At 43.6% G+C, this 22,875-nt stretch overlaps 3 protein-coding genes across 12 annotated transcripts in view; 2 read left to right on the plus strand and 1 right to left on the minus strand.

Moving 5' to 3' along the window:
• Ten-m (teneurin transmembrane protein Ten-m) overlaps nucleotides 1–3,111 on the plus strand; it is a 257,882-nt gene extending 254,771 nt beyond the window's left edge. For all 3 annotated transcript variants that reach the window (XM_078181933.1, XM_078181935.1, XM_078181934.1), the window contains 2 exons: nucleotides 23–755; nucleotides 887–3,111. In XM_078181933.1, coding sequence (XP_078038059.1) covers nucleotides 23–755; nucleotides 887–2,378 — 2,225 coding nt within the window. In that variant the 3' untranslated portion in view covers nucleotides 2,379–3,111. The remainder of the gene's footprint in view (nucleotides 1–22; nucleotides 756–886) is intronic.
• Nucleotides 3,112–8,397: 5,286 nt separating this feature from the next.
• Nucleotides 8,398–13,198, minus strand: LOC144470599 (E3 ubiquitin ligase Rnf121). Of its 4 annotated transcripts, XR_013494162.1 has the most exons (10): nucleotides 13,072–13,198; nucleotides 12,748–12,782; nucleotides 12,450–12,591; nucleotides 12,215–12,369; nucleotides 11,913–12,141; nucleotides 11,606–11,841; nucleotides 11,435–11,526; nucleotides 9,177–9,405; nucleotides 8,913–9,051; nucleotides 8,398–8,776 (listed from the first exon to the last, which is right to left on the minus strand). XR_013494162.1 is itself a non-coding variant. In XM_078181936.1 (8 exons), the coding sequence occupies exons 1-8, from the start codon at nucleotides 13,096–13,098 to the stop codon at nucleotides 9,321–9,323; spliced, it is 1,026 nt and encodes a 341-aa protein (XP_078038062.1). In that variant the 5' UTR covers nucleotides 13,099–13,198; the 3' UTR covers nucleotides 9,183–9,320. The 4 variants fall into 4 exon arrangements, 2 of the variants coding, with proteins under 2 accessions (XP_078038062.1, XP_078038063.1); XR_013494161.1 differs by lacking the exon at nucleotides 8,913–9,051; XM_078181936.1 differs by lacking the exons at nucleotides 8,398–8,776; nucleotides 8,913–9,051 and having other exon boundaries at nucleotides 9,183–9,405; nucleotides 11,410–11,526.
• Nucleotides 13,199–13,975: 777 nt separating this feature from the next.
• Nucleotides 13,976–22,875, plus strand: part of Synd (protein kinase C and casein kinase substrate in neurons protein Synd) — a 48,770-nt gene continuing 39,870 nt past the window's right edge. For 4 of the 5 annotated variants that reach the window (XM_078180128.1, XM_078180131.1, XM_078180133.1 and 1 more), the window contains exon 1: nucleotides 13,976–14,240. The gene's annotated coding sequence lies outside the window, so the exon portion shown is untranslated. The remainder of the gene's footprint in view (nucleotides 14,241–22,875) is intronic. The other variant, XM_078180135.1, reaches the window with a different exon arrangement.

The following is a 22,875-nucleotide window of genomic DNA, read 5'->3' on the forward strand; positions in this document are numbered from 1 at the left end:
CGCGATGTAAATTTCTTTTCAGGTCTATCTTCGATCCACTACACCTACCAGGAGACGACCAGCCTGGTCCACAGCATCGACATCAACGAGCCGAACTTCGAGATGCGATTGGAGTACAAGTACCACGCCGGCATCGTCAAGGACGAAAAGATCAAGTTCGGAAGCAAGAGCGGCTTGAACAACGCTCGCTACCGCTACCAATACGACGGCAACGCGAGGATATCCGGCATCGAAGTCGACATCAACAGCAAGCAGATGCCTCCGCTACGATTGAAGTACAACCAGAATCTGGGAGTGCTGGAGGGCGTCGGGGATCTGAGGATCCACAGGAACCTGTTCAACAGATCGGTGATGCAGGACAGCAGCAAACAGTTCTACACAGTGACGGACTACGACGATCACGGCAGAGTGAAGACGGTTCTAATGAACATACGGGCGTTGGACGTGTTCCGCATGGAACTCGAGTACGACGACAGGAATCGTATCAAGATGAGGAAACTGTCGATCGGCGAGGACTCGAAGATCGAGAAGATCACGTACAATGCCGACGGCCATGTGCTAGAGGTGGCGGACACCGAGAACAATTGGCAGTACGCTTACGATGAGAACGGGAACGTGATTGGTGTCACGGAGCATAGCGAGAAGATCGCTTTGGGCTACGACAGCGGGGACCGCGTGGTCCAATATGGCGACGTCGAGTTCAATTCTTACGATGGTCGAGGATTCGTGGTCATTCGCGGGGAGCACAAGTACAGGTTGGCCTTGATTTTCTTTTCTTTTCCTTTCTCTTCGTTCTAACTTCTTTTCCAGGTCTTCTTTTTCACGGCTCTCGACGGAAGCACCGTCTCTCTTTCAACTTTACCTTAATTGTTGCTCTATGATTTAGGTACAATTCGCGGGGTCAGCTGATTCACGCGTCCGAGCACAAGAAGTCGCAGATCTGGTACTTCTACGACGACCGCGGCAGATTGGTGGCGTGGAACGACGACCGCGAGAACATCACGCAGTTCTTCTACGCGAACCCGAGGACACCGGACCTGATCACGCACGTCCACTTCCCGAAGTCGATGAAGACCTTCCGGTTCCTCTACGACGCCCGCAACTTCCTCATCACCGTGGAAACGTCCGAGCAGAGGTTCTACGTGGCGACCGATCAGAACGGCTCGCCGCTCGCGCTGTTCGACACTAACGGCAACCTGATCAAGGAAATGAGACGAACGCCGTTCGGCAAGATTATCAAGGACACGAATCCGGACTTCTACCTGCCGATCGACTTCCACGGCGGTCTACTGGACCCCAACACCAAGCTGGTTTATCTGAACAAGAGACTGTACGACCCCACCGTCGGCCAATGGATGACGCCAGCTTGGGAGCAAATGGCCAACGAGCTGACCACTCCGACGGACATCTTCATATACCGTTTCCGTAACAACGATCCGATCAACTTCAAGCAGAACGTCGAGTACATGACCGATCTGGCCAGTTGGCTGAAGCTCTACGGCTACGACATCTCCGCGATGCTGGGCTCGGAGTACATGAAGAAGATGGTGTACCAGCCCAGCGCGACGATCACGTCGCCCCAACTGACCCCAGACTTCGGTGTGATGTCCGGTCTTCAGTGCATCGTCGACCGAGTGCACGAAAAGTTCTCCGACCTGGGCTTCGTCCCCAAGCCTCTCTTGAAGCTGGAGCCAAAGACCAGGAACCTGTTGCCGCGGGTGGCTCATCGTCGCGCCGTTTTCGGGGAAGGTATCCTGGTGTCTAGAGTCGGCGGACGGGCGTTGGTGAGCGTCGTGGACGGCGCGATGAACAGGGTCGTGCAGGACGTGGTCACCTCGGTGTTCAACAACTCCTATTTCCTGCCGCTGCACTTCAGCGTCCACGACCAGGACGTGTTCTACTTCGTGAAGGACAACGCGCTGAAGATCAGGGACGACATGGACGAGCTGCGTCGGTTAGGTGGAATGTTCAACGTGTCGACGCACGAGACCACGGAGCACGGAGCTGGCACCTGGAAGGAGCTGAGGTTGTTCAATCCGGACGCCGCCGTCGTGATCAAGTACGGAGCCGACCCCGAGCAGGAGAGGCATAGAATACTGAAGCACGCTCACAAGAGGGCCGTCGAGAGGGCTTGGGAGATCGAGAAGCAGCTGGTGATGGCCGGGTTCCAGGGCAGGGGAGACTGGTCCAAGGAGGAGAAGGACGAGCTGATCAATCGGGGCACCGTGAACGGCTACGAGGGCGTCGACATCCACAGTGTTCACAGATACCCACAGTTGGCCGACGATCCCGGCAACGTGGCGTTCACCAGAGACACCAAGAGGAAACGACGGAAGAGCGGGAACAGGCGGAACAGGATTCACAGGCACGACTCGTGATTCGAGGATGTGACGCGGGATCGTAACGCTATTTGGGACTTGGTTCACGCGCCCAAGTGAATGTCACGTATATGTCGGACAGACTTGACGAAAGAACAATGAAGAGAGACAAGACTAACGTTCTTTACCTAACGATCGAGCGCCATGGGCCCCGGGAGAAACGGGGGCCCCCCGGTGCTTTCATCATACATCATCCCCCCCCCCGAACCGTTCTCTCTGTTCTCTTCTGACCGCGCTCGCGTAACAAAGAAGGGGAAAAAAGTGTGTCCGATCGAGTGCTATTTTTCTTATTTTTCACGTACGAAAACCCCCGCTCGGTGTGCCATAAAATAGCGTTGCTGCTTGTGATTCAACTGTCTATAATCGTTTACCTTTCCCGATCGCGCGCGACCGCGCGTTCCGCGGCCGGGGTCGTCCGCGTTCGGTGTGCGCGTCGGGAACTGAGCTAGTCACGTTAGTAACGAAACGGAGAAAGTAATTAAAAAAAAACGATGCTTGTTATGTGGCGCAAAACAGTTAGTTTGTAAACAAGCGCGAGAGTTAAAGACAACGTTGGACTCCGCGAGAGAGAGAGAGAGAGAAAAAGAGAAGCAAATACACGGGAGCTGCGTGCAGGAACTTTCCCAAGGTGCCGTCCGCGACGAGATTATTACGACGAGTGCGTGGAAGGGATGAGGGAGACAAGCGCAGCAAAAAGATTCGAACAGACAGACACACACACACGCACACACACGCATACACACAAGAAAAAAAAAACGCAACTGTACTCTCGTGTTATTCGTTCCGAGTGTCCGAACCGGTGTTTCCATACAACAGGGTCTAGGGAGGCGTGCGCGCGTTTCAACTTCGGCGAGCTTCGTGTTAAGAGAAAAAAATGAAGACGGAAAATGACGAACACGACGATAAAAAGAAAATGGGAGGGGGCAGAGAAAGAGAGAAGCGACAGGAGAAAGCGCAGATATACAACAAAATATTTTTAACATGACGCGATGGTGTAATTGCGCGAGCCCGCGCGACTGTACATATAGCTACTAACCGTAATTGTAGATAATATATAATATACGAGAGAGAGAGACCGGTAAACTTAAGTGGAAACTGTCGATAATGCTTTTGTATATGTACACGTACACACCGAACACAAACACACACACACGTACACGTACCACACAGCTCGTACAAAAAACCGAGGGAAACGTGTGAACGGTACGCGAGAGAGAGTGAGAGAGAGAGAGAGAGAGAGAGTGCCCTTAACGATCTTGGGAGAAGGGTAAGTGTGCGAGAAATCGGTAATTGGATCTTTCGCGAAACGAACCGTAGGGGGTTCGCATGAATTTCTGAAATCAGGTTCGCGGATGAGTATGACGTATTCGGACACCTGTCTGTACCACAGGTGTGACGTGTCGGTCGAATCCGGCTTCACTAGATCGTAGCGATCCACGATCGAGCGTTCTGTTGTAAATAGTTTGATACGTATGAAACGTTCGCGTGTCGTACCAGATATAAATATATATAATAATAATAATAATAATCGAGCGAGAGATTTGTAAAACGGGGCTTTTTTTGTCACGTGAAGCCTCGTGAGAGATCGGTAAATTCGCGTGAATTTCGGCCAGCAATGCCCGCCGTGACGTAACAAGACAAAGCAATAGACGGGCAAGACGAGAGTGTTCGTGACGGTGAACGCGCGTCGAGTAATATCCCCACGGTGGAATAACAATATAATAATAACGATAATAATGATAATATAACGGTAAAGTAATAAATAACGATGAATGAAATAATAGGTGATAACACGGATATGATAATATCTAATATTAAATGATAGTAATAACTAAATAAAATGGAAGATAATAGTACATAATAACGATGATACTATTGTACGAAAAAAAAATACCCAGCCTATCTTTCTACTAAAAATGAGAAATTATTTTTTGAATTGTGTCGTCAAAGAATATGTCCTATGTAAAACCGTGTGTCTGTGGGATCGTCCCGTGGAAAAAAAATCAACCCCTTTCCCACAACCCCACCACCCCCTGATCCCTTAACCCTATCAAAAAGAACGCAACCGATGAATTTGAAGAAGAAAAAGAAGATGAAGTTGAAGAAGAAGAAGAAAAAGAAGAAGAAGAATAAAAAGAAACCTCTACCCTTTCTGTATGAATATAGCTGAAAACGAATTGATTGGTGTTCGTCGAATATTGGGTAAACGAGAAGGCGAGTAAAAATGAAAAAATACCAAAAAATCGTAGAGCTCTCTGTGGTTTCGGATCCGAGGGTGAAGTTTTAAGATGACATAGAAAGTAACGTGGAAAAAAAAGTAAAACCTGCTAATGGGAAGCGATGGAAAAAAAGAAACGATGAAAAAACACGCGCTATATAATACGTACGGTAATAAGAAAAAAAAAAATTAACGTAATAGAGAAGAAAAAATAGCGGGCCAGCGTGCGGAGCGAGACACGTGTAGCTCGGCCACGTTGTGTTCCAGGTAGTTGTACGGTGGATTCCAAGCAAAACATACATAATCATAATTACAAAGTAACGATAGTAGTTGAAAGAATGAGAGGGGAACGACAGAGCACGCACGAGAGAGCGAGAGTGTGTGTGCGTGCGTGTGTGAGAGAGAGAGAGAGAGAGTGAAAATGAATAATTTAGGGAGAAAAGGAAAACACGATTAAAAGAGTGTGCTAGCGCGTCCCTTTGATCGACAAAGGATTAAACGATACGCCGCTGTACATATCCGTTGCGGATAGCAATTAAAAAAATTGTCGTGGATTCGAAAAAGTGTCCGCGTCCATCCCCGCGAAAAATCAGAATTTTCTACAAAGTATCCGATTGCCAGACAATGCGCGTTAGGTTCGTTCATTCGTCGAGTTAAAAAATCAACTCCGGGATCGTCCGAACGCGACCGGTTTCGTTTCATCGGACACGACAGTTCCATTTCCGTTTACTGAACACACATACACACACACACACCGCCGTGCGAGATCTCTACGTTCGATCGGCGAGGCGGAGTCCGGCTGCTAAACACGAGGCATATCAATCTGTGATGATTCAACGTTTTCGATACAACCCGGTCATGGTACTCGTACGCATCCACGAATTTCATTCGCTCCTCAAAATTAATTCAAAGCATTCCGCCGGTCGGGCTCCCCTCGCCGGTTAGGAGTAGTAGACGCCTGCGACGTTCCTTTTTCGCTGTTCCTAGATTTACCCTCGGTTATACCTTCGACCCTTCGGATAGATTTGCGATAGTTCGCCAGGAGACGCGGGAGAACGGGCGAGGTGTTAAATTGATCGAAAGTCTGGGAATCATACCTACTACGATCTTTTATTTTACCTCGTTGACTATTGTAACATAATTTGAACATTATTAGGAAGATACAAAATACAACTGTATAATAGAACAGGATGATCAAAAACAATTTCAAGGCATTCTGAGACCTATACTTTTCCATCAAGTGTTACCAACTTTACCAAAATTATAACAATTCCATTTAACATAAATGAACATCTTGTTCCCAAGTCGTGAAATCCAAATATTGGATGACGAAAAGTTGCATCGTCGAAACGACGTTAACACCTCGGCCCGTCGAATGTTTGTCTTATTTGTACCCCGACAAATCCTCCGTTACCTGTCACCCGCCACGTAGTGTCGTCCTAAAATGTTCAATGTGCGAGAAGGTGGCGCGTGCCATCCACCCCCGACGCAAGGGTTTGGCAGGCGCCGTCGATTTTCTATGTGTATTTCGTTCGCTCGCGTGAGTGCCACGCGATAGAAACGAAACAAGGGAGAGAGAAAAAGAAGAAACAAAAAAAAACGATAAAACATGTGTTTAACTTTACGCTTAGCGCCGTGGTCACCTTCGAGCGGCGAGCACCGCCGCGAGAATTCTGCGAGCAAGGTTCGCGAGGGTCGAGAGTTCAACAATCACAAAATACGTCCAGTGTGGGAAGAGAGGAAAAAGAGAGAATAAGAGAAAGAAAAAGAAGTGAATAAGAGAAAGGGGGGGGAGGTGAGCAGAATTCTTGCGGAGTCTCGATCGCAGCGGCGACAGGGTGGAGACCTTCGTCCGCTGCGACTCGGATGGGGACGAACCACGATCGGCACGTGACTAAAAGAAAGCAATACTTCGTAACTATCGCGTATGTCTAACGAGATTTAATGTCTCTGACGAGAGCAAGAAAGTCGAAAGAGAGAGAGAGAAAGAGAGAAGCGTTATGAGTGGAAAAAAGCGCATGTAAGAGAGAGAGAGAGAGAGAGTGAGTGAGTGAAAGGGAGCGAGATTTGTTATGGTATATTAATATATAACGAATTGTGTTAAATAATAGCCGAAAGAAGGAAAGAGTCGTGTGCGGTTTTCCTTTTTAATGAACTGAAAAGGTTCCGCCTCGGTGAAGTACGACAAAGTATGCGCGGTTCATCGGTGTCTCGTTTTCCGTTTTCCTTTTATCGAGCAACGTACGCGTGTCCTCCGCTCCTTTTTGTACATAACCACGCGTCGTTGTCTAAGAAACTCCGATTTCACTTTCGTTCCGTATTGTTCGATCGCCGCGACACTTTTCTATATTGCTCACAAAGAAACGCGCATCGTTCGGACAAAACAAGGACACCGACGGTGTCGATTTCTAGGGTGTTCGAGGCCATATCGGTAGGCGATTCTTACTCTCGTATACCTATACGCGCGCGGGTTGCGCCCTTTAGCAGCGATGGGTGCTTTGCGGATAAATTCGATCGTTTTCGCAGCACGGTCCGACAATATAATCACTGCGAAATTGAAAAATCTGACAGAATCCTGAACTCTGGGACCTAGAGAAACACATCTTGTTTCTAACGACATAGTTTTCCTTTGCATGAAACTTTATCGAGTGAAATGTTTCCTATTGGCCGATTAGGGAGAGGAAACTTACAAGGTGAAAACACTGCGGATTTCTACCCGTTTATAGCTTCTATAAAGCTTTTAACATTGGAACTACAAAAGCGACAACTTTGTATGTATTGCTTTTCGATGTAGCAAGCCAGCATTTATCAAAGCATTGCACGGTCGTCGCTGCAATGTGCATTCGATCAAATATATCCAGTAAATGTTCAGGAAAATGTCTTTGTAATCTCGTTAGTTACGGTATTTGATGATAAGGAATCTGACAAGTCCGCCAATTCGATGTGTTCAGTAGTTCCAGTGGTAAACAGCGTTTCAACGGACACTTACCGAATTAATTAAAAACCAATACTGCCGTGCAATATCAGAAACATCGCGGGTTATTGAGAAGTCATCTAAATCTTGAATTAGTTGCGTCTATTCTATCGAGAATTATTTAGAAGATGCATTTCGTATGGAACATACGTTGCATATACATCCGCGGTATAGTTCTAAGTGACTCGTTTTAAGTCGTTCCAACGTTCAATTTATGCCAAAAGCTCGGTGACCAAGGAGAATTCCGTTGATTAACGTACCATCATTACAAAATGGGAAACGCGTGCTCGAATGTCACGTTGTCACTGACCACAGCCCCACAGGGTAGTAGAGATTTTATATCGACGATCGTTCGGAAAAAAACCTGCTGCAATAATTCACCAACCGATGCGCGCGTGTCGCTTGATAGTAATCGAAAACGAGAAAGAACTAATGCCAATGGATAAGAAGAAGATCCCCTGGAACCTAAATCGATCCCATCGGCCTCTTTTTTCAGCCGTTCGTCGCAGTTCGTCCGTTCTTCTGTATCCTGTGTTCGTCCTTTCGTGGAGATTGTACATATTAATTGCGATCATTATGTAAATACTTTTTGGAACACGTACACACTCACACAAGAAGAACCACACTCATGTAGTCGGTGGACAGGATGCAGAGCATTCGGTAACATCGAACTCTAGAAAATCAACTCCATCGCTGGAACCTAATTTATTGTTCGATACGCAGATCCGTTGATCTTTCGTGCAACTTGACTTTTTCAAGAACAATTATTCAGAATCTCGCAGAATACAGTTGGTTACGGATCCCGTGCATCTTGTCCACCTGCTATGTACGCGCGTGCAATCTGTCCCGCGTGAGGTTTATTTTAAAGACTACATCATTATATATGATACCATGTAATGATATTTAACAGTAAGGTAACATATATTCTATACTCTTACACGCTAAGTACTCAATAAATATATCTATAAAATTTCCCCGTGTTTGTGACTGTCTGCCCCGTGACCCATCCCGTCGATCCCGTCGATATCGTGGCGTCTGAACCATCCAAAAATAATCGATCCGTCGCAACCGATTTTCTACATCACCTCTGTCGCCATGTCTCATTTGTGTTCAGCGTCTACCCCAATTGTTCCCATTAAATGTTCACACCTCGCCTTTGTTGACAATCGTCGTACAGTTTCTGATCCCATTGACAATAGCGAGATGCTTGAATGTATAAACAGATTATTTGTATTACACAGAAATATATGTAGATGTGTATATAAATATTATACATATATATATTATGTATCTGATGAATCCCGCTATCGGTCCGAAACGTTTGCAAAGAAAAAGTACCTACGAATGCGTGATGTGATAAAAACGTTTCGTCTTTTCCTATAGGATATAATGATAAGTGTTGATTAAAAGACTTTTAGTAAAAATTCCTGACAGCGTTGTTGTGTCATTTGCTTTGCTCTTCTCCGACGATATGATGGTTTCTAGCGATAGGATATATCGATTTTGTAAAGAGTGCCTCGATGAAAAAAAAATGAGGAAAACTTTTGGAGAGAAAGAGAGAGAGAGAGAGAGAATCGGTTTCTAGTCGAAAAAATAATTTACAAACCTGGTAAACAAATCCGAGTGATCAACAAAATTATCCTTCCTTCTCGTCGCGTTCCGTAACAATTACGTTTAAAATCATAAAATAGCGTGTTTTCGTTGCATCAAAAATTATTTTATTAAAATAACGTGTCCAATGAGATGGCTTTTAATGAGAAGAATTAACGGGTAACGGGCCCAAGTCTTTCGGATTGTAGCCTTCGTCGAAATGAAGCTTTTCCGGTTCCATTTTGCTGAAAACATTACACAACAAAATTGTTTCATTCGTACATGGAGGAAGCTTACAGGGCCATGTAAGTACTACGTCATTACTTTATTTCGCCTCGGTGACAGAAGAAAAATAAGAAAACTTACTACTACGGATCATTGTGTTTTGGTTTCGATCGTTGTGCGACAAGATTTTTACACGGATCGGAAAGGGAGAAATGGCAAGAACCTAATTTCTTAGAACATGTCGACGCGCAAGTGCCTTTAAACACATGAATTGCAAATTGTTAAGTAAATTTCCCACGAACGATTGATTTTATATATGATTTACCAATGAGAAATAAAATGTACATGAGCTTTGTGGAATCTTTGTATATTATTTATTACGGAACATTTCCTGTTGTCGATGCTTACAATTTTGCGGATCGTAACTAGATATACCTATTTATAAAGGTGGGCAAATGTTTGTCTCTCGATGACAGAATAAATGGTAGAAACTATAGTGCGTTCACGTTCCGTGTTCCGTACGCATGAAACAGCGCAAGAAATCTTTCGGTTTTTGTACATGATTCGCGTACGATGCGTACATTTTTATTTAACAGCACAATATCCGAACACTTATCTTCGTAAGTATTGTTGACGCCGCTCGACCGACGGAACCGCGCGCGCTATTAATTTATTGACTTCCTATCGTAAAAGCGAATCGTATGCACGGATTGCTCGGTCGATCGTTCGGTTGCATACAAAAAGACCGTGTTCAGAACGTTATATGAACTTTCGTGTGCGCGTCGTCACGCGACGCGTTCGACGTGAAATCAATTTGTTGAATTGTATCAAAGTAGCACCAGGATTATACCAACAGAAGCGAATTATCAATGATATCGAAATTCCGAAATGCCTAAAGTAATACTCGTGTGTGTAGGAATTATATCACAATTTCGTATTACTATATTTATCCCTTCCGGCTCGAAAAATACTGTGTCTGGAATCTTCTAAGCGAGAGAATACCCTAAATCTTCCGAAAAATCTTAATCTTTTTTTTTTTTATCGATAGACTAGCGAGGTTTTTCTGGGCACACTCTGGTCAAAATGAATTACCATGATTCTGTAATTATTTAATTAACGATTCCCCTATAATTGTAATTGCAGTAGAAGTTAATGACTTTAGCGCATATATATCTTTAAAAAGTATGACTATTAACAATTATGAAATATAAAAACGTCGTTCAATCATGAAGCTGAGAACTTAGCTGTGACTTGGCTTTTGTAACGAAGTGGAATGGTAAAAGAACTGGTACATTCACTCGAAATATTTCCATATATAGTAACATGGAAATACTCTTAATAAAGATTATTCGAATGGTACTGTCTTTACGGTAATAAATATTTCTCTTTATTGTATATCGTCCATTCTCCCGAATGACTTTCGAAATGCATGTTTAAAATTTCCAACATGTTACACTCGTCATTACATTGTAGTTTCGAGCAATAAATGTTCGCACATGAATTCAACTAAACAAAGTGAATAGAAAAATGTTTCTACAGACGATCGGGGAAATGTGTTCTTTGGAAGAACCATTTTAATGGATGTTAAATAAGGCGAATAGCGTCTCGCGAACTTCACATGATCCCAATAAGAAACACTCATTTTTTGTTTTTTCATCGCAATATTGCAATCGTTTTTAACGCGTTGAATGGCCTGGGAATTAACCAGTGACTGTGTACCGTTAAGTCGTGCAAAAGTGATCGAAAGAAACTTAAACACTATGGGGACGTTCTGTGGCGCTAGTGAGGGAAATCAACATTGAATTCATGAGACAAGGACACTCAACGCGTTAGGACTCGGGGCGCAACGCTTAGCGGAATTACACGCCTCTAACGCAATTCGTTGTTACAAATGATACATATAATAGCAACTATATGTACAAAAATACACACGTACAAGTCGTTTACATGAGTCATTTGTCGTGCAGAGAAACACAACGACGTCGTAAGTACAATTGGATTTCTCTGAACAGAACTCTACTTACTCAAGGCCTAGGCCCAGATTGATACCTTGAACGAGAGTTACGAACAACGGTTGCCAAGCGACCAACCACCTGATGCAGTCGAGCAACTGGCCGTATAAAACGTGTGGACGTTCCCATCTTTGCGCTATGTTAAGGCTTATAAGAAGAAAGAACGATTAATTTAACAACGAAACGATTGTGTTTAAACGAAGGATACGGATTACAGAACATTTTCTTAAGGTCCACTTTCTCTTTGCAATACGGACACGTTTGCTTCTTTCCAACAATGCACCAACCCCTGATGCAGAACTCGTGGAAAACGTGCTCGCAACTGAGCTTGTACGTATTCTCTATAACACCTGACTCTTTCTCCGACACTAAAAGTTTGTTCCCACACACAGCACACACATTTGGTTCTAAAGTCCTCGTGGGCATTTGGCCTGGTACATAATACTGTAAATTATGTAATGTAGCGGACACAACTTCGGTTACACGTGCAACGTTCTCTTCTTATCGGTACATACCCCAATATGCGAAGCCATCTTGTCAGCACTTATCTCGGCGATATCTCTTCCTAATACCCCAAAATAAAGACCATAAAATAACAAGTGGACCCCGCAATCCATCCACTCTTGTGGCCTCACGTCAAATACTATGTTCAAACCGAGAAATGTGGCTAACACTATAACGTAACTTACTATACCTAACACGAAGCTCAGAGTATAAATAAATAAAAACCATTTGTACACCAGCCTGTAAGTAGAAGGAATTTCATCATCAAATTCCATAGAATGTTTTTCTTAACCTAAGGAATGTTGTAATGTACCTTGGTGTTGTACCCACAATAGGTTTCTGAACAGCCTTTCTTACAACTAATCCTGTTATACAAGAGAACACCAACCAAAAAAATGTAAACCTCCACCAGTGATTTTGTAAGCTTATTCCGAACGGAATAAGCCACATAAAAATTAAAGTAACAAACTGAAGGAAAACATTATATTTTTTAGATCCTTAGAGGTATACAATATATGGTAGCATCAAATTAACAGTAGTTATCTTACTTGGTATGATCTGAAATGCCACTTCTTCCATTGAACTAATATAATCTGTGCTGCCAATAATGTTGCTAAAGAGATAATTATTATTTCTGCATGCATAGCCTCATGACCCTTGTGTCGGTCAAGCATTTTTATGTGGTTCAACCTAAAATATTAATAGTAATAACTGCTTCGACAATATCATGCAAATTTTAAATCAGTTGTTTATCTCGATTCAGCCAACAACTTAACATATCACACAGAAATTTAATCCGTTTTAACATTATAATTTCTTGTCATGCATATTACGATAATTTCTTACCTTGCTTTTTCCTCGGGCGTCATCTCATCCTCACTCTGAAATGAAAAACATTTATGTTACAAAAAATAAACGCATACTCCGAAATAGAACGAAAAGTTGACCGTGTCTTATTTAAATTTGGAAAATATAGACATTATAATATTTTTGCAAAAACCAAGAATCACCGATAAGATAATATGAAAATAATCAATGCAGCATAGAAATTTCTATTTTTCATTAAGTGAAATATCGTTCGTAGAGGTTATATTTGAACAAATATATGACACGTATCCATTTTTATTGGAACTTATCTGTAAATTAATTATGTCGAAAATAACGATATACCTTATTCGGGAGCTCGTGTGAATGCATGTTTCATAATATATTTAGTTATTCCTTATAAACTAGAATTCATCAGTCTGCAATAATAGTACAACACCGAGTACACTTCCTTGATGTTCTAAAACTCCGTTCACAGTGATGCATGCATGACATTTTAGTATTGTAATCGCCCAATGTTTGTATAAATGAAACATTACATAATTAACGGAAAAGTTCATTCAGAGCAATAGAAATATTATCAGCGAGTCATTTATTACAATGAGTGCGCAAAATTTGGATGTCCTTGTTCGTTGATTCTGCCAGTAAGTACTACTCGTATTCGGCGTTTCCACGTGAACTTCATAGTTGAATAACCCTTGAATAGTGTTCATCTAATTTCTCTAAAGTCATTTACAAAATTCTACATTTCTAATAACATCTATGGCCTTAGGTATATTTTATAATTCTCATCTATATTTTAATTTATAATGATCTACGTTTCTAATAACACCTACGACCTTAGATCTATCTTATAGCAATTTGAATTTCGCGCGCAGTACTTGATTCCGACGCATATCTTGAACATTTTAGATACAACACTAAATATCACTAGGATGCATTTCTTTGCCAGTGATTCGTGGTACAACAATATCTAACCGTTGTTTGTTTCTTTTTTTATCCAAGTCAATTTCTAACAGCTTGCCCACTAAAATCTACATTCGCCTAAAAAACGTATGGTCGTAGTTGGCCTCGAAGCGGGTTCAAAAAACGCGCATAATATTTGATTCGCCGCGCAACAAGAGAAGACGCGTGAATCGGTCTTCGAATCCGCCAATCGGGCTCGGTCGCGTCCGATCGTGGCCGGTCGTGTGCCTTCGAGCATTCACGGAGTTAAACCACGCCCATAGGCTGCTGATCAGAGAGGGAAGCTGGTAATTCACTCTGCGAGGCAGCAATATGAGCGTTTGTACCGTTTCTTGAAAGAACGCGCGACGTGACGAAATTCCACAGCCGTAAAATCGCGCGTCGAAAGTGTCATCGGATCGCGTGCCGTTCGCGAATACAGTGGGTGTCTCAGTGTCGTGATTAGTTTCACCCCGTACACGTGGATACGGTTTTTGGTTAGTTTTTTGTCGGTGATCTGGAAGGATATCGTCGCCAGTGGGATCATTCGCCTCGAGGAATTGCTTTCGGTGAGTACGAGCAACCAGCGGGTTTTGACGAAAGCGCGCGTGTTTTCCACGCGATTTTTTTTCTTTTCGCCGACCGGATTCTCGCACATATTGCCGACAGACTGTGCGAGCGATGTCGCCAACACATGTCGCGTCTTTAACGTGCGAAATAATCGATTCCGAGTGTGTTCCCGTCGTCGGTCTCTCGTTCATTCCGGCCAAACAAGTTCGTTACTCGTTCGGTCTAAAGTAGATTAGTCCGACGAAAATGTGCTGTCATAGAAAAGTCACTAGACCGTGCACGCATCCGACTACGGTTTTTTCCTTGTTTACGGTTCACGTTCGCACTGTGTGTCCGAAAGGAGCTTAGGTAAGAGCAACGCGACGGCGATGCGAATTTACAGAATAAAACGATGTCAAGGTGGGAATTAACGAAATCTTTCCGGGTAATACAGTTTCCTCGACGATACGTCAGCGGTATCATTAGGTTAACCCACATCCATCGCCGGTGTAACACAATCAAACGGTTTATCATCGGTTAACAGTCAGTTTTTTGGTTGATCCTCTTTAACAGGTCGTCCCGATTCGAAGTAGAAAAAGATCTCGGATACACACTGGCCTGGCTAACGAGGGCGAGAGAGCCAGGAAAGAGAAATAGGTCGACAGTTGTAGATTCGGTTTCCACCTGACTGGTAGATCAAATATCGGATCATAAATCACATTTATCCGTTGCCGCGTATCTACGATTTTTCGCTAGAAAGCGCGCATCTTAAACTGGCGAACCTCTCGTTCCTTGTCCAGAGATCTTATTCAAATTTGTATCATTACTTACGTTATCGATCTCGGTTGTTTTCTTCCTTCGAATCCGTTTGACTTTGACTTCAGGTGATCGTTTGCACTGTCAACCGTGTCGTGCATAATCGATGTGACTACAATGCATTGGACACGGCCAATGATCCTTTTAACAATCGAACCATGTGAGAAATTGAGCATGGTTGGCAAGTTGCTCGATTGTCAATAATTTCAATTCATTCAATTTACAAGTTTACTTATATTAGTTTAATAGAATTTTAAACGACTATTTATGGAAGAACGTAGAATTTCACTGATTCTAAAAGAGGAAGTAGAATAAGGTCTTAGTTTTACTGAATATCGGGACTGGTGATTTAGCGCTATGATTTTGTAGTAATTGGATGAAATAATATACTTCTTCGAAAAACGCATTAATGAATGAACGCTCGGTCAGACGTGTTGAATAAAATTTCACGTTTGTTGAGCACGAGGTTGGTGAATTCTAGTTCACACTAAATAAGTCGGAGTACTCGAAAGGAGCAAAATCCTCGCAGCCCCGACCGTTTAGATGTTGTATAAATTGGCGACTATCCAAGTTTCCGTACTCTCACCACGTTCTCAGTCTCGAGACCATGCTATCGCATTCCCTGTTAGCGTACGAACGTGCTGTCTTTCCGCATGATTTTACGCGAACCCATTCTATAGCCTGTGTACCCAGCGTTAGATACAAATGGCCGTCGATAAAACCAACCCCCTTCGAATTCCTTTCGCCTCGAACTGTCAACAAAATATCAATCTTTAAACAGTAAATAACATTGCTAAAAAGTCGACGTATGGACGTATCGATTTCATAGCCACAATCCGGTCTGGCAACTCTTTTCTATATATATTCTATTTTATTTGTAATAACTGTTCCTCGTTATTTCAAAGCATATAATTTGATTCAAAATCGCTCTACATTAAGTCGTTATAAAATTTGATAACGACATTGTTTGGAAGTAAGAAAGTGAATGCCGCGAGTGGCATACGTGTAAATGATCTTTGCGGTTTGCCTGCGGTGATAATGGTCCTGGAAATGAGTTAGGGGCGCAGAGGCCTGCCATTGAGAATCGCAATAAGCACCGCGTTAGCGTTTCTAGTGTCAACATTGCTTAAACCAATGACGTGCTACGAGAATATAGATGGTCGACGAGGTGCGATTCGGCATCTCAATTTCCTATACAGGGTGGTCGACGTGAAACGGACAGAGCGACGGAAGACGTTCGAAATAAAATTAGCTAAAACTCATTCGGTATTGTATATAAATAGAACGCGAGATGCTGTTCGCTGTTACGCCGAACTGTAATATTTGGGGACCCCTTTTCTCTTTTCTTAATGTCTCTTTCCGCCTCATTTACCTTTCCTGTGCAGCTTAGAAAGCCCACCTGTTGAAATCGATGTGTTCTCTCTTTCTAGAGGAACGCAGAAAACCCATAAAAAGTGAAAATCTAACGTGCTGAGCTTACCGATTTCTTGCATGCCTTTGTGGAATCGCTAAACCAAATGTTACCGAACGAAAATGAAATGAGAAAGTTCTATCTGGAAGTGCAACATGTGATAATTAACGTCCGCCGGTACAGTTCACGTGCGAACACCAAAATTCATCAAATATTTCCGCACAATAATTACAATATAATTCCCTTACCCTTCTTTAAAGTCATTTGAGTAAATTTAGTTTATTTATTAAAACATCTATAATATAATTTACTAAAATATAAATAAGAGAAGCTAGCAGTGCCACGTTAAACATCCATTGAAAAAAGAAATTATTGCTTGTATCCATCTACTATATTTTCAATAATAATTCTGTATATTATGCAAATTTATAAAGGATCTATGCATCTGCTTGCGCGAATAAGGGTCAGGAGATCCCTTAGATAGACGTCTTCAGGAGGGTGCATCCTCGACTACAATTGATTTCTCCGATCCCCTAAGAGCTGGTTGTCCCCCTCGGTTCCCATGATTTCGATCGCGAACCTGTAGCGCTTGTTTCGAGCCCGCCTATAGTGACGCGGCTGGATCACGTAACGCGCATTAATTATCCGAAAGGACGTTGCGCGAGTAATGTCGGGCACGATAGCGAACAGAACGGCCGATGGTATGCGAAGTCTTTTTGACCCTTTACGGCTTTACGAGCTCTCTCACGGTGTTGGTGTTGGTGGTCACCGTGCGGCACATGCGTGCGGCCACTGCCCGATAAGGGGAACGTCGCGTTGCATTCATCGCTTTTGACCGCAGGTTTTCTTTATTCAAAAGATCGCCTATAAAATACTTTTATAGAAGACACGATTCTCTCGCCGATCGGCCGCGACCCATTGGCGAGTTACCATGATCGATCGGCCATCGGCGCCCGTTTTTCCAGGAACATCGGCGCCATCGCGATCGCGTCGAGAGTCGAGACGCACACCGCCGTCTTTTCCTCTTTCTCACAGGTGTGCTCTTTCGTAACCGCGGAAAGATTGTAGCTCGTAGCCACCGCCGTCGTCGCCGACGCTGAAAAGTGAAAAGCGAGGCGACCATGCCAGATAAGATTTGATTTTGTCGCGAACGGGTACGGGGATCGTCACGATACATCGTTTTTATTCAGGAACCGTTCTTTATCGGATCACGCGGAGCTACTACAGTCTTGTCCAGAAATATCCTTGAACGTCACGCGACGCGTGACGAGCCGTGACGGGACAGATTTCTTAATTATAAGTCTCGAATGACCCGAGCACAAATCGATTCGGCGATTTTGGGGCACGGCTGGAAGTATTTCTCTGTTGACCGATGAGCTTGAGGGGTGATACGGCGCGATAAGTAAGTGGTACCGCACTTTAGACCGCCGAATCTTTCGGGATCAAATATTTGGTGTGTGCCAGCCAACTATAATGGAATCGCGTTCGTCTTCCTACCGCGGGCAGAAAATATTCCGTCGAAATCGTGGATTAAAACGTTTTCATAGAAAACACATTTCTATGACAAATCTATGAATTTTTATAATGCTAGACGATTAGTGTGTCTATTTTTACAATACAATTTTATTAATATAATATGATTTCAAGCACAACGATTTGCGTGACTGTGAAAAGTGGACTCCACGATTGAGAATTGTTTCGAAGGTTTTCGCACGATTATTCGAGACTTGGACGTCTCCGTCTGCGATTCGATAATTTTTTAACATTAATTCGTGATTTTTTTAGCCTGCCCTTTGAGGTATCAGGATATCTACGGTCTGTAACAAACCTGTACGTTAGTGCAGTTCGCAAGCCTTGGACTACATTCGCCGTGTACCTACTACTATTATACCTACGCTATCGTCCATAAATATTGCCGACACTCGGTGGATTTATAGTCGCGGTACATGCATTTTACTAAACTATATAAATTACAAATGCTATTTTTATTCTGTCGCAGAACGAAGAGACTGCAAATGCGGATTTCTTATCGAGAAATTGTGAAAAAGACGTTTCTGTTTCATTTCTCCTGTCTTTCGTTTGTTGAAAGTTCGACCAAGTTGCTCTTCGTACCGATTGCTCTCATCGATCGATCAATTTGCCGCACTTTTCGTACGCTACCGCTTTCCATCCTTCTCATTTCGAGGATCATTGATTTCTCGAGCGACCGAGCACGATGCACATGCCTCGTGATCGTCGTGATCGTGGCCAAGACGTCTTCGATGCATCGTGGATTCTCTATTCGACAGAGCGCATTTTTCAATAACAGAGGAAGATCTTTATTGAATGATTAGTTCGCGAATCTCTGTACAAAATAGTAATGATCTTAACTGATTGCAAGATATGGATCAATCGCAGATATTTATTTATTTTCTTAATAATATCAATGGTACATTTCCGAATTTTTTAAATGTTCTTCCTGCTTTGCATCGAATACATTTTTATGTTTTAAGGAAAAGAATAAGATCTATAGTTTAGCAATGACCAACACGCTCCGACATTTCCGATACACGCTAAAATCTTACAGTTTCGTCCGCAGATCTGTGCGCTCGCCCGATTCGCATAAGTGCAGGCGAACGTCCTAAATGCGGTCCGTCCTTCAACGTCACATTGCCCTCTTTAAATCGTTCCGAGTGCCGAGCATTTTTCTCCTTTTTCCCGGAGCTTCCCTCGGTAGCGTTAAAGATCTCGCTGTTGCCAACTCGAAAATCGTAAATCACGAGTCTCGTAGACGCGAGAGATTTCGCGACGCGGAAAAATCTATCGAGCACGACGGAACGTGTTTCGTTTGAATTTTCTCACGGAGACAGTCGACGGTCGACGAAAATGTTTTCCGCTTAGACGATATCCGGAATTATGACAGGCACCGCGACGCCATCGAAACCATAAATCCGTGAAAACGGCGACACGTCGATCGAAAGATGGTACGTGCATACCGACGAAACGAAAGTGGGTTATCTGAATGGAACGGCGGCTCGGCTCGGCGCGGCGCGAGGCCGCCTAGCGTGCCTCTTCGATTTTCTCTTGCAGTTCTTCCCGCTAATCCGTTGCACTCTCTCCAAAACGAGAGCCGTGTCGAAACCTTCATCGATGTGTAAAATTGTATCCTCGATCGATACCTTGCCCCCCCCCCTCGGCGACGACGACAAACGGACGCGAGGATCCGAATAAGACGTGTGTCTTCTAGCCTGCAGCCTACAGTGGCCCACTAAAGCTGTCGTACATAAATCGCAATGTATCTTCCTTCAAACTGGACTAAATAACTAGAATACTACTAGACTCGTGTACTTTGTTTTAATTTTTCTGTCCTGGAATTTCTGGAGTTGATATTCGCCATTCAACGTGTTAAATTGTCGATGAAATTGCTTTAATTGTTCGGAAATTTTTCACTTACTTATTTCATTTTTTTTACAAACGATTTGTTTTAAAAATGCAAATTATTCAGCGTAATTTTTTGGAGCAACTGTCGTCACATTTATTCCTCGTCTTCGCTACCGCAAACACAGGACCCGAGAGGTCTTGGAGATCTTACTTTCCAATGGTGTCTCCTCGAATTTCTATGGACAGAGAGCTGCAGTCATGTGTGCACATAGAAGTCTTCCTACATTCCGCTCTCTTTCTCTCTCTCTCTCTCTCTCTCTCTCTCTCTCTCTCTCTCTCTTTTTCTCGCTTTCTTTGTCTCGACAAGGAGGGAGGCAGACATGTTGAAATCCGCGTCGATGTGTAAAATTGCACCCTCCGTTCGGCGCTTCATTGCTCCTAGAAGCACGCCTAATCACGAGCACGGTTCTCATGGTCCGCAAGAAAGCGGAATTATTCGATGTTGCGGCGAAACAGACGATTGTGGTAATTCGTTGTAACGGTGGGTTTCGGTTGCGATCGCGAATCGAGTGCAAAAGCTCCCGAAACCACTGCCACAGCAATCGATTGGCACATATAATTTCCGCGGGTTTACAATATTTCATGGACTCGTGAGAGCCTCCAGCACCATGGAGTCATCGCGACGCCTGTACATTCAATTTCCCTTTAGCCTCGCCGAGTCTGCGTCGAGGTTCGAGCGATTTCTTCAAATTCGAAATTACCCATTGCAGTCGCCGAGAAAATTTTCATAAAATTAAAATATTTTGTTCAATTAAATTCAAGTTGCAAAGCAAATTAATGTGGCATTAATACTTCTTCAATATTCGTACCTCTTCAATTCTTAATAAAATTGAGAAATTATAATGCTATAATTTTTTAATGGGGCCACGATTTTTAATGGAGATTTTAACATTCGGTCGGTTAATTATTGAATAGTATAATCGAAGAATATAGGGTTGAATAATTTTGATTTCGCCTGAGAATCTGATCACCCGATGCGGAAGATCGAGACGATCATATAATCTTGACAACGCCGTTCGGCGCGTCACGCTATTCTTATTGTTGGTCGGACACTTGAAAGCTTAATTAGGCGGATATTAATTAGATCTAGTGCTTCACACCGACCGTACTCGTCCTCCATATTCGATTTTCGCGGATGTACGCGCTGTTAGGCTCCAGTCCCTGTTATACCCCTCGTTCTACTGGAAATCCGCGACCGCGGATCTCTCGCATAATTTTCCACTGGATCGCCTTTAATCCCTGACGTTCCTGGAACGGTGTCGTTCTTCCGTTCGATTTCCTTCGATTCTTTGACCCTTGATTCGATCAATCTCTTTGGCGGTCGGTCCTAACGTGATTTACATCGCGAACAGTCTTTGCAGTCGGGGCCATTTTAACTCGAAATCCAAAATTGTCTTTGTGAGCTGTAATAATTTCATGTTAAAATTGATATAACAATTTTTGATAATGCCTGAGAGTTAATACCTTAAAATTGTAGATAAATTATTGGATATGTCAGTATTATAATTCGATGATAAATCGAGCTTAGTGTTTCCTTCTAGTTGCAAGAATTTGTGCTGCAAAATGGTCAACTTTAAGCTCTTGTATCTATAACAGGATTACATGTTAAAGAATAATTTTAACAAAAGTATATCCTGCGAACATTCCTAAGCGAAACGCCCTACCTAAATGCTGCCAACGAAGAGAAAATTGATATCCACTTTCGTCCGCGATTTCGGGGAAATACGCCAAAGTGTGGCGCGGCGAACCGCAGACCGCACCAACGAGAATGAGAGCATATCTTGCGGCGGGAACGAACCAGGTACATACTCCGTATCGTAAGACCGCCTCTCTTATTTTCCTTCCATAGTTTATTCCATAATTTTCCTTCGATCGCGCGAACCCGAGCGCAAATGCAATGCGAGCAGAGATACGGCGGAAGATGCAAGCGCAGCCACAAAGCGGCGAACATTTCGCCGGTATGGAACTTTTCTTGGTTAACGGGTTCCCGCTTTTCACCTTCGACCTTCCCAACGCCTTTGGCCTCCATCTTGGCGTCTCGCTTAGGCGATCCTGCTGAACTTGTCCCAAATTCCACGGAGCTTACCAGTCACGATTCACGATCCGCGATCCTCGATCGGTAGGAGCCGCAATTAGCTCCTCCCGTAGAACCGTGCGCGCGCGCGATCCTTTCAAGGATCGATCATTGCGCGCGCGCGCGCGCGGGTTCGACAACTCGGCGAAGACATGTGCCCGTCCTTCGAACTAGATTTTAGAGCTAAGTATAGTTGCGCGCTGTTGGAACATGTGTACGCTGTCATCTCAAGGATTCGTGTAGGTACTGAGCAAGACGGTAGAAAGTACTAAATACATGAAGCAACCCGTTGACTTATTGCTTTGACCTGCGACGCGATGAACTTGTGATTAGTAACAGAAGTTGCGTGCAAAATGTTTTAATAATATCTTGTCGGTAAAATCGATAGGGACAGGCAGCTATTTTGATGTACGTTTTAATCAAGTAACGATAGATATAACTATTAAAGCTACTAGTTTTTGCCAACATATACATTGATCGACGATTTATATACATCGATGATTTTTCGAATTCGTACATCTCATAAACGCATGAAAATTCGCGTTAATTGTAATCTGGCTGGCAGCAGAATTCTGTTTGATCAACGTCACCTGGAGACAGCAAGCCGTAGCCTTTAAAGTCTCGGTGGGTTTTAATCACTTCCAGGGTATCGTTTTAGCAAGATTAAAGCTCTGCCACACGCCGCGACGGTTCGCCACCGTCTCTCTGGCCTGTGATCGCATCGTCGGGCTGAAAACGACGATCTTTCAGCCGCTGCTTAAATTCAGGAAACGGTAAAAAGGACAACCAGATGCCGGATGCGGCTCGCGAAAAACGCGTCACGACGCGTTCCGCCACCGAGTTGGTGCAACAAACTGTGGGAGTCTATCGTGGAACATGCTCGCGGTCCGTAAACAGTGTCCAATATTGTCTATCGAGAAAATCGCCAGGTGCT

Source organism: Augochlora pura, chromosome 5 (genome assembly GCF_028453695.1).
Source record: "Augochlora pura isolate Apur16 chromosome 5, APUR_v2.2.1, whole genome shotgun sequence".
Lineage (NCBI taxonomy): Eukaryota > Metazoa > Arthropoda > Insecta > Hymenoptera > Halictidae > Augochlora > Augochlora pura.

Bases quoted from the DNA above. Each gene is read 5' to 3' on its own strand.
- LOC144470599 (XM_078181936.1), bottom strand. From the start codon at position 13,098: ATGCATTCACACGAGCTCCCGAATAAG. The intron at 12,370-12,449 runs GTAAGATAACTA...GTTTTCCTTCAG, and splicing joins GGCATTTCAGATCATACCAA to TTTGTTACTTTAATTTTTAT. The intron at 11,842-11,912 runs GTATGTACCGAT...CATAATTTACAG, and splicing joins AGATGGCTTCGCATATTGGG to TATTATGTACCAGGCCAAAT.